Genomic DNA, 11,218 nt, shown 5'->3' with positions numbered 1-11,218 from the left:
CGGGCGCAGAGGCTCGGGCCCGCGTTCTCCTCACTGAAACCCGAAAAACCGCGGTTTCCCAAACTGTAGAATGGGAGCTAACAGTGCATGGCGCACACAGCTGTAGTACAAAGACAGTGGATACAAAGTGCTTAGCACAGGGTATGCTCTCTGCAGACTAGCTAATAAACTGCATTCACTTACTCCTGGGCTCTGGAGCCTCAATTCTTGGCCAGGCAAAGACTACTGACACCGTCTCCGCCTTGCGGAAGTTCCTAAACCAGGTGAGACCAACAAGCCAAGTGAACACGGCGTCCCAAGATCCTGCCGTGCAGGCTCCCGCCGCCCCCAGCCCCGCCCCCAGCCCCCCCCCCCCAGCCCCCCCCGCGCAGCTCCGCCCCCGGCACGCTCCAGGCCCCGCCCCACGCAGCCCCGCCTCTTCCGCCGCCCTTAGGCCGGAGCGTGCACGCACCGAGACGCCTTGCGGGAGCGAGCGCGTGCCGGAGCCGGCGGGCCGAGGATAGCAGCTGGTTGGGAGACTCGCGCCAGTGGCTCAGGTTGGGGCGGCGAAAGGGTTAAAGTGTTGCCACAGAGTGGAGGGAGGGAGCGGCTGGGTCTCCGAGGGTCGTTGCTTCTCTGCGCATGGGGCAGGGGAGCGGGTGTCTTCGGAGCCGGGCAGCCCGGGTGGGTGGGGGTTAGGGTTAGGCAAGATGTGGGGGCGGGGCGTGGCGCCCCGGTGCAGTTTAGAGGGGCGGGAGCTGGGCCGTGGGCTTGGGCGAGGTTGACTGGGGAGGGGTTTGCAGCCGAGGTGACGGATTTGGAGCCAGTGGTTGCTCCGGAAGGAGCCAAGGGTTTAGCTTCTGCATTGGGAAGGGTCCAGGAGGGAGCGTTAGTCCAGGTGCAGAAGAAAGGCCTTCGGGAGAGGTCTTACTTGTCTAGGAAAGACGTCCAGGACGCCACAGACTTAGAAATCCTTGGCTTCCGGGGTTGCAAGCCTCTGGCAGCTGCTTGCTTTTTGTATTTTGAGATCCTTATTCAGAATAGTAGCAGGGCAAAGGTTGCCACTCGAATAGATTAAATTTAGCTACACATCCACCGTAATTGAAGAAACTTGTGAGCGAGTTGTGACATAGAGGTGATCCTCCTAAGAGTCAGGTAGAACACTGGCTCTGCAGCTGTTAACCTGTTCTATGTCAATCCTGTTAAGAGGACTTTATTCTAAGCTTCGGGTTGCTTCTACATATCTTCTTTTGCTATTTTAAAGTTTTGTTGAACGCATATGCCCTGTGCTTTCTCACCCGCTTCAGTTATTTAGGTGCCAAGAATGTTCAGGATGTTGTAATTCACCGTATGCTGAAAGGTGTTGGGGCACAGTTGCTTGGGGACGTCGCAGCTGCTTTGTCTGACACTAATCTTTCTGTAGTATCTTTACATAGATCTGAAATCTCTTCAAGATAACTTGAAATAATTTGTGGGAAGGTACTTATTTGAGTAGTAGTATTATAGGTCTGCTCTTTATCATGTGAGAGTTTTGGAATAAGTTGTTTATTACTACATTATATGACTATGTTAAGTCGTGTGAACTGCCATCCATCTGGAAATTATTCATTGCAGGATTCCAGGATTGGGAATAACAGTAGAGAGGACCTGGTCCAACTACCCTTCATTTTATAGATAAGGAAATTGATACCTGGTGAGGTAAGATTTACCTGAGGTTGCTAAGGTTAGGCTAGAAGGTTGATGTTTGGACTGTTAGCCCATTTGGTAGGAATAGGAGAGAGAGAATGGACTTAGCAGATGTTTGTAGAGTGAGTTGAGTTCAGTCTCCGTGTGGTCCTGTTAGCTTTGTTCACTCCTGTGGCCTTACCGTTACACCTCATTCCAGCCGTCAGCCTTATGAGATGCTCTCTGAAAATGTTCTAGTATGTACTTCTCTAAAGGTGGCCAGCAGTGTTCAGTTATTACAGGAAGGAGAAAAATAGCATTACATTTCCATATTTATTAATGTCAGATGGACCAGCAAAAGGCAGATTGGCTGCTGACTTTACTGGCTGTCGTGGTCAGGTGCTTGGAGCCTCTGGAGTTTGTGTGGACTAATAAAGTCGTATTAAGATGCTCCCTTTCCATAATTTGAGTTGAGAGTTTATATAGGAGGTATTGTGTGTATAGTGTTGAGAATATGCGCTTGCAATGGGCAGACCTGAGTTTCAGTCCTACCTCTGGGGTTGGGCAAGTTGCTCATCTACTTTGATCCTCCGTTTTAATATCTGTAGAATAGATATAATAACCCCATCTTGCACAGTTGTAAGAGTTAAATGAGGTATATGAAAGGCCTGGCACTTGATAGGCCCCCATTAAATAACTTATTGTTACTCTCTGAGCTTTACTGGCCTGTGTGGATTTTCACTGAATTTTTTTTTTTGTCTGTGTGAAAGAACAGCAAAGAATTGCTAAAGAAAAAAAAAAGTCAATTGTTAAAGAAATTATGTTGGAGAGATTATTGGCCTGAGAAGTCTAAATTATGGTCTCTGATCTGTTTGTCATTTAATCTGGGTCTCATTTCGCTTGTGTATAATGAAGGTATAAGAAATTCTATAAATTTGAGAGTTACTGTAGAAGCATTCTGAGTAATAAGAAATCTACTAGATAAGATTTGAAAATTCAAATGGGATGCAGTGGTTGGAAGGGAAGGAGAAGAGCTGTTTAGCTGTAATAAGGATGTAAGGATAAGGTAGAAAAATGGATTTGAGACTGAATATTTTCTGGGCCAGAATATTTTGTGAAGGAGCATTAGTGTCAATCAGATCCCTGCGATTTCTGCCTTTTTGAGGTCTGACTGCATATATTTGTCTAGATTACCTGTGGAATATAAGCAATGGATTCCTTGGACCATATGCTGACGGATCCCCTGGAACTGGGTCCATGTGGAGATGGCCATGGCACACGTATTATGGAGGACTGCCTCCTGGGGGGCACCAGGGTTAGTCTGCCCGAGGACCTTCTGGAGGATGTAAGTAGTAATCTCATCACCATCGTTTCCTTTCTCTCAGGTTCCCCATAGCCACTATTCTAAACCTTTTGCACAGTGTGCAAGTTTTCAGTCTTTTGTGTTCCCTTCTGTTTCATTTTCTACATTGCAGCCAGAGTGATCGCTGTCTTCTTTTTTTTTTATAACTGTGAAGTCTGTTTAATGTTCTGATTAAGGAAGAAATTATAAGTGACATTCTGCATGTTTAATAACATGTCAAAATAACTTGATAATATGATAGAAACCCTGTTTTGAACAAGTTTAAACAATTAACAAGTTTTATATTTTAAGAGCAGAATTATGTATGTGTTTATGTTAAAATAGTTACCTCTCTTGTGAATCATGAAGCAAAACCCAAATGCATTGTCTGTCCATGAGGTAACCCTCTAGTCTATTAATAGGACAGGCTCTGGGATAAGATATCAGTGTGCTTACGACCACTTTCACAGGCAGGCGGGGTAATCATCATCATCATTAAGGTGGCCGCCATTTATTAAGTGCTTATTATGTGCAAGGCACTAGGTATGCTTAGACATGTATTTATCATGTTTATTTTGTCATATTTCAAACATCTAGACAGGTGTAGAATATCATATAGCAAACATCTGTGTATGATCTGCTTTTAGGAGGTAATCTCAGTTAGTTATATTTGGTTTACATTTTTCTTTCATATTATGCCACGCGTTGTAGGTAAAGGCACCAATTTGCCCTTATCTTATTCCCTCTCCCACCTGAAGTAAGAATACTGAAGTTGGTTTACAGTCAGGTGCCACGTGACAACATGTCGCTCAGCTATGGGCCGCATAGATGATGGTGGTCCCGTAAGATTATAATGGAGCTGGAAAATTCCTATTGCCTAGTGACGTCATGACCACATAACGCAGTGCGTTCCCGTGTTTGTGGTGATGCTGGTGTAAACACACCTACTGTGCTGCCAGTCATAGGTGAGGCCGGCTCCAGTGTGTGATTGCCCCTGCACACCTTCCAGTGGGACAGGCTGTGGAGGGGAAGACAGAGATACTGATGATCCTGATGCTGTGTAGGCCCAGGCTAGGGTGTGTGTGTCTTAGTTTTTAACAAAGAAGTTTAAGAAGTCAAAAAACCCCAAACTTTTAAAAATAGAAAAAAGCTTATACAGTAAGGATATAAAGAAAGAAGATACTTTTGTACAGCCGTGCGGTGTCTTTATGTTTTAAGCTAAGTGTTATTACAAAAGTCAAAAAGCTGAAAAATTAAAAAGTTTATAAAGTAAAAAAATTACGGTAAGGTACGGTTTACTTATTATTAAAGAAAGAAAAATATTTTTTACAAATTTATTGTCGCCTAAATACACGGTGTTTATAAAGTCTACAGTAGTGTAATGTCCTGGGCCTTCACATTCTCTCACCACTCACTCGCCGACTCACCCAGAGCCGCTTTCACTCCTGCGAGTTCCATTCACGGTGAGTTCCATGTACAAGTGTACCATTTTTTATCTTTTATGCTGTATTTTTTCTGTATCTCTGTTTAGATACGTTTAGATACACAAATACCGTTGTGTTACAATCAGCCTAAAGCATTCAGTACAGTACATGCTGTACGGGTTTGCAGCCTAAGAGCAATAAGGTATACAGTACAGCCTAGGTGTGTAGTAGGCTATACCATCTAGGTTTGTGTAAGTGCCCTCTGCGATGTTCGCAAAACAATGAAATTGCCTGACGACACGTTTCTCAGGATGTATCCCTGTTGTTAAGTGACGCATGACTTTATAGCCTTCCTGTCCATGTTTTCTTTGCATACCCTTTCAAGTAAATCTCTGTATGTCAGCAGACGCTTGTTTATTGAGTAGCTACTTTATGCCAGACACTGAGATGTTAGGAATAAAGTGGTGTGCAAGAACAGGTTTTGCAGGGGAAAATCTTGGACGGTGAGCCTGAGGTGCTTTGGTACATGCATGCAGGGATGCTTAATAGGTGGTTGGATTTCTGGGTTGTCTCCTGTGTAAACCCTTTAGTTGGCTCTCCATTGTCCTTAGGATAAAGTCACAAGTTCTTAACATGTTTAGGTTTCTTGCTCCTCTCTCTACTGTCTACTGCTTCCTCTCTCCCTCCCTGTCCTTGTGCTAGCCAAACATTGCCTGCACAAAAAAAGTGAAATGTATCACATATAAGAACAGTATATAAAATGCATATATATGCAATTTAAGCAGTAATAAAACACCCATGTGGCCACCACTTAGGTTAAGAAATGGATTGCTACGAATACCACTCACTCCCTTCCCTGCTGTGTACCCCTCCCCATCTTATCCCTCTCCATTCCCCCCACAGGTAACTGCTGTCCTTTTCTTTTTTTAATTTTTCTTTTGTTTTTATGATTTTGCTTTGTGGATTTTTAACCCTCCTACCTCAACATCTTTTTTGCTTTCCTTATCCCCTTATGTCTTAAATGTCCCTTTCTCTGATAGGCATTCTCTGAAACCTTACGTCTGGGATGTGGGCTTCTCCTTTGTGCTTATACGTAAACTTCTTCAGTTGCTTGTTTAGTTGTCCCCCTCTGGATAATTTCTATACCAGTCTAGCTTAGTACCTAGCGTAGAGAAGCTGTCCAGTTTGTAGTTGTTGAGTTGAAATGAGCTCTGTCCTGCTGCTTCTCACTCTCACAGCTTCTCTCCTCTCGTGTTAACTTTCTTCTGCCACTTATTTTAAGCTGAATTCAGATGTCCACCATAATGTCCTTTGTGGGCAGAAACGGTTTCCAAATGCGATCCTCTCTCCTGAGATCGTTTTCCTCTAGATGGTTATTTACTGTCGGGTGTAAGATAGTGGTTTGTATATAGTCTTCACTCGTCTTGAAAATTGAGTAAAGATCAGCGAAATTTTAGGTTTGTTTAAAAAACTTAGAATTGGATGATAGTGGTGGTTGCACAACAATGTGAATGTACTTAATGCCACTGAACTGTACACTTAAAAATGGGTAAAGTGGTAAATTTTATGTTATGGATATTTTACCACTCACACACAAAAAACTTAAAAACTTATTTTCTCTTGTTTGCTCTTCTCCTGCTTTTCCTAATTCTCCTAGCCCGAGATATTCTTTGATGTAGTCAGCCTCTCCACATGGCGGGAAGTATTGAGTGACTCTCAGCGTGAACACCTCCAGCGGTTTCTGCCTCACTTTCCTGAAGACAGTATTGAGCAGCAAAGTCAGCTCATCCTGGCGCTGTTCAGTGGGGAGAACTTCCGCTTCGGGAACCCTCTTCACATCGCACAGAAGCTTTTCCGAGGTGCGTGGCTCAGCGTTCTCTTTCTGAGAGCACTGAAGGGTGGCAACACATTTATGTGAATACTTTCTTTGTTTTATTCTACTTATTTTCATGTACAGATACTGACTCAGCAGAGAGTGGTTTTATGCAACATTTTGCTGCCTAGACCATTCTTTTTTTTAATATATTTTTTTTTTTTTGCTGAGGAAAATTTGCCCTAAGCTAACATATGTGCCAGTCTTCCTCTACTTTGCGTGTGGGTCTCTGCCACAGCATGGCTGATGAGTGGTGTAGGTCTGCACCTGAGATATGAACCTGTGAACCCAGGCTGCTCAAGCAGAGTGTGTGGAACTTTACCCACAGGGCTGGCCCTTTAAATTTTTTGACTTACATAGAAAATATATAAATCATAAGTGTATTGCTCAGTGATTTATTATAATATGAACTTAACTGTGTAACTGCCATCCAGATCAAGAAATAAAATGTTACTAGCATCCTTTATGAGTAATCTTTAAAAATTTTAAAATAGCTTGCCATTTGCTTTATCACATGTATGTATGTGTATATGTATATGTGTGTCATATACATACATACACAGAAAAATATACACAAAAAATACACACAGACTTTTTTCTCAGAAAACATGACACTTCACTGCCAAGCATTTCACCATGTATGTATCTCTTAATAAAAATTTTCTCTCACATAATCACATCCAAGAAATTTTACATTGAGCAAATAATATAAAATATCCCATATTCAGATTTTCTCAATTGTTCCCAAAATGTCCTTTGTAGTTATCTTTGAAATCCAGGATCCATTCAAGGTTCACGCATTGTGTTTGGATCTCATGTTTCTTAGCTCCTTGAATCTAGGCCTCTCTGCCTTTTGGTTATTATTTTTTAAAGATTGGTACCTGAGCTAACATCTGTTGCCAGTCTTCTTTTTTTTCTTCTTCTTCTTCTCCTCCCCAAAGCCCCCCAGTATGTAGTTGTATATTCTGGTTGTTGGTCCTTCTGGTTGTGCTGTCTGGGGCGCCGTCTCAGCATGGCCTGATAAGTGGTGTCATGTCTGCGCCCAGGATCCAAACCAGTGAAACCCTGGGCCGCTGAAGCGGAGCGCGCTAACTTAACCGCCTGGCCATGGGGCTGGCCCTGGCTCTCTGCCATTTTTTTCCCCTTTGTCTTTCAAAACACTGACATTTTTGAAGAGCCCAGGACACTTGAATTGTAAAATGTCCTGCTTTCTGGGGAATTCTCTTGTTTCCTCATGGTTAGATTTGGGTTAAACATTTTTACCAAGAATACTATCTGGGAAATGTTCTCTCTTTCTTTCTTGTTTTTTTTTTGAGGAAGATTAGCCCTGAGCTAACATTTGCTGCCAGTCCTCCTCTTTTTGCTGAGGAAGACTGGCCCTGAGCTAACATCTGTGCCCATCTTGCTCTACTTTATATGTGGGACGCCTGCCACAGCATGGCTTGCCAGGCAAGTGCCATGTCCGCACCTGGGATCCGAACCGGCGAATCCCAGGCTGCCAAAGTGGAACGTGCAAACTTAACTGCTGTGCCACCAGGCCAGCCCCAAAATGTTCTTCCTTTACCACCGTCACCTCAGGAGGCGCGTGGTAATGCCGTGTTTGATCAAATGGTTGAGTGGTGTCTGCCAGGCCTCTTGATTGCAAGGGTACCTTTCTTCCTTCATAATGAAGAAGCAATCTGTGGAATCATACTTGGGAACCGTTGATTATCTTATTTCCCAAAAGCCTTTGTTTTACTCAGTGGTTTTAGCATCCATTGATGATCCTTGCCTGAACCTGTCATTACATTGGGGATTGTAAAATGGTTTGGGGCCACTCTTAAGTCACAGCTCCCTCTCTGTCCTATGAGAGGAGCAGAGGAAGCCTCTTCCCCTCGCCTTCTGAGGTGACTTTGCTTTGGCGGGAGGCCCTGAAAGGACAGCGCATCTCCTTCAGTTTTGTTAAACTGGACAGCTTGACAACTGCAGAAAACTGGAGAGAACAGGCTTATAATTTCAAACATTGTCTTAAGGATTTAAAATTAGCATTCTCTCCTTTGGTGGATTATTAGTTTAAAGAGAAATTCCCCTTTGTGGTTGGCAAAGGTTTATGTCACTGAAGCTGGGGACCTCAGATGGAGTAAACTGGTAGAGTATGGTTGGTTTTAGAGGGGTTGTGTCAGGGATCTTATATAATGTTAGCACTGTCTGCTGTGCTGTGTTTCCCCCCAAAGCAATGTGATAGTCTGGTAAGAATACAAAGACTGTCAAGGCAGGAATTTCTGCATTTTTCGCTCCGACCAGTGTCATATTTCAGTTCTAGGTGCTGAAGTCATTGCATTACCATGACTGTTGTCATCAGTCTTGACTCAGCTAAAATTGCTTTTCCGTATTCTTTTCCCTTTGGTTATTTTTCCTGATTCTGTTTGAAATAGTCACCTTTTCCTTAAGTTTCGAATGCTTATCAAACTCCCTTGCCTCCTATTTCATAAAGGAAAGGGTCATCCATCATAAACTCCCAACTTCCCACTTCTGGCCTTCACCCCAGCTTACTGGATTCATTTACCTTCTGACCTACTTTACTTGTCTCAGGGGAAGAAGGGTTTTTTCCCTCCTGTTTAAGATTAGCCTCTGGTCTTGATCCTTTTCATCCTTTACCTCCGCTGGGACCTTGTTTCTCAGTTGACCGTCCTCTCTGTCCTGTGTATGCACTCCACTTGACTCTTTGTCTGTCTGTGGATGTGTTCAGGGATCTCATACTAAGAAAAGGCTTGAACCATCTGCCCCCTTTACTGTCCTCTGTCATTTTCCTGTATCTCCAGACTTCTTGAAAGGTGTCCATGGCTGTCTCTTTCAGTCATTCCACCCTGTTCACTGGGGCTATTCCCTTATTACCTCACGAGACTGCTCTCGCTAATGCCACTAGTGACTTTTTTTTTCCCGTCAATTTTATTTTAAATTTCAAACCTACAGAAAAGTTACTAGAATTTGTCATGGATGCCCATATACTCTTCACCAGGGTCACCAGCTATTAACATTTTGCCACATTTGCTCTCTCATCACTACTGTATTTATTATTACTATTATTATCCTTCTTTTTGATGAACCATTTGAGGTTATTGCAGGCAGAGCAAATTTTTCAGCGTTAATCTCTGAACAACAAGAACATTCTCTTACGTAACTACAAATGATCAAATACAGAAATATAGAAAAACAGAAGTTTTCTGTATTTAAATATAAAATGTAACATTGACACAGTGCTGTCTAATTTAAAGTCGATATTCTATCTCACTAGTCTTTTCCTGCTTCATGTCTCTTCACTGAGCATGTAATGTCCAAACCAGCAGGTGCTTTTTAGTTCTCTTCTTGACCCGTCTGCAGCGTGTCATGCCGTGACCACCTCCTCTTCCGGGAGCGTTTCCCCCTTGCCTCAGGGCCTCTTCCCTGTCCTGGCTGTCCTCCTGTCCCTGACACCCGCCCCCCCGCCCCATTTCCTTTGTAACCCCTCTTGCACTCATTGCTCCCGTCCCGTGCCTGTCCTGTAGGTTCCACTCTTCCCTCTGCACTTATCTGCTTTCCCTCACCGTCTCTTTGCTGATGACTGTTGCCTGGGCTGCTGCAGCGGCAGCCTCCACACGCTACTGGAATGAGCGTCTTAAAACTTCACTTTTCAGAATGTTTACCAGTTGCCTTCACTTGGAATAAAATTCATTGCCTACAAGGCTCTCTGTGACCTGGCCCGTGCCCACTTACCACCTTCTCCTAGTACCGTTCTCTCCTGTTTCATTGCTGTCGAGCCCAGTGCTGGCCAACAGAAAGAGTACATGAACCACATGTTCAATTTTAAATTTTGCAGTAGCCGTATTAAGAATAGTAAAAGCAGTTAAATTAATTTTAATAATATATTTTAATTTATTAATAATTAATAACTTTAATATTTTCTTTAATTCGGTATACCCAAAATATTATTTTGACAGAGGTGTAGTAACAGTAATGGCTGTTAAAAAGTGGGGAAACTAAAGACAGAAGGAACATAACTTCAAAGGAGTACAGAGGCAGAGAAGCCGACTATTAGTCCGGTTTCTGTGTATCAAACAACATCAGTAGCATTAAACTCTTGGCTCATTTCTTGAAGGTCAAATTTCCTCTTTTCCTACAATAGGTGGTGTAACATCATGGTTAAAAGCTTGGACTCTGGAGCTGGACTCCAGACCTGATTTCCTCTTTTATTAGCTATGTGACCTTGGGCAAGTTAGTTAACTTCTCTGTGCCTCAGTGTCTTCATCTGTACAGAGAGGATTTAGTAGTACCTTCTTTATGGGGTTGTTGTGAAGATTAAATGAGTTAATATATGCAAGGATAGTGGCAGTTACATGTCAGGTACTGTTTTAAGTGTTTGCTGTTATTAGGGTGGTTGGGAAAAAAAGAGATACCCCTTGTACTTGGACCCTTATTTTAGCTTTCTGAGGTTAGCTTCTTGCTCTTCCCCTCTCGGTTCTCATCATAGCCTGCCTGTTCAGATCTAATATGGAGAAACAGACCTCTCCTAGACTCCTGCTCTCAGGCAGTGATACCAGTTGCTCCTGTCTGGTGACCTAGGGACCATGCTCAGTTGAGCTCTCCGTTGTTCCTCTTCTTGCCCCAGTAGCTGGATTGTCAGCAGGTCTCATCTTTCTCACCCAAAATACTTCTCGGGTCTCTCTACTTCCATTCATTTAACCTCTATTTACTAGTCAGCTAATATGTGCCAGACGTTCGTCGAGGTTCTGGAGATGTGGTGGTGGTCTTACAGTCTCTCTTTCTTGCTCATTTTTTTTTTAAAGATTGGCACCTGAGCTAACAACTGTTGCCAATCTTTTTTTTTTTTCTGCTTTTTCTCCCCGAATCCCCCCTGTACATAGTTGTATATTCTAGTTGTAGGTCCTTCTAGTTGTGGCATGTGGGATGCCACCTCAA

At 43.2% G+C, this 11,218-nt stretch overlaps 1 protein-coding gene across 5 annotated transcripts in view; it reads left to right on the top strand.

Moving 5' to 3' along the window:
* The first annotated feature begins 440 nt into the window (after positions 1-440).
* The window catches only part of NFRKB (nuclear factor related to kappaB binding protein), a 39,713-nt gene continuing 28,935 nt past the window's right edge, over positions 441-11,218 (top strand). For 3 of the 5 annotated variants that reach the window (XM_046685045.1, XM_046685044.1, XM_046685042.1), the window contains exons 1-3: positions 1,599-1,677; positions 2,834-2,989; positions 6,068-6,269. In XM_046685045.1, coding sequence (XP_046541001.1) covers positions 2,855-2,989; positions 6,068-6,269 — 337 coding nt within the window. In that variant the 5' untranslated portion in view covers positions 1,599-1,677; positions 2,834-2,854. Of the gene's footprint in view, positions 537-1,597; positions 1,678-2,833; positions 2,990-6,067; positions 6,270-11,218 lie in introns of those variants that run through there. The other 2 variants (XM_046685043.1, XM_046685046.1) reach the window with 2 other exon arrangements.

Source organism: Equus quagga, chromosome 14 (genome assembly GCF_021613505.1).
Source record: "Equus quagga isolate Etosha38 chromosome 14, UCLA_HA_Equagga_1.0, whole genome shotgun sequence".
NCBI lineage: Eukaryota > Metazoa > Chordata > Mammalia > Perissodactyla > Equidae > Equus > Equus quagga.
This window is presented reverse-complemented; position numbering and strand designations above follow the sequence as displayed.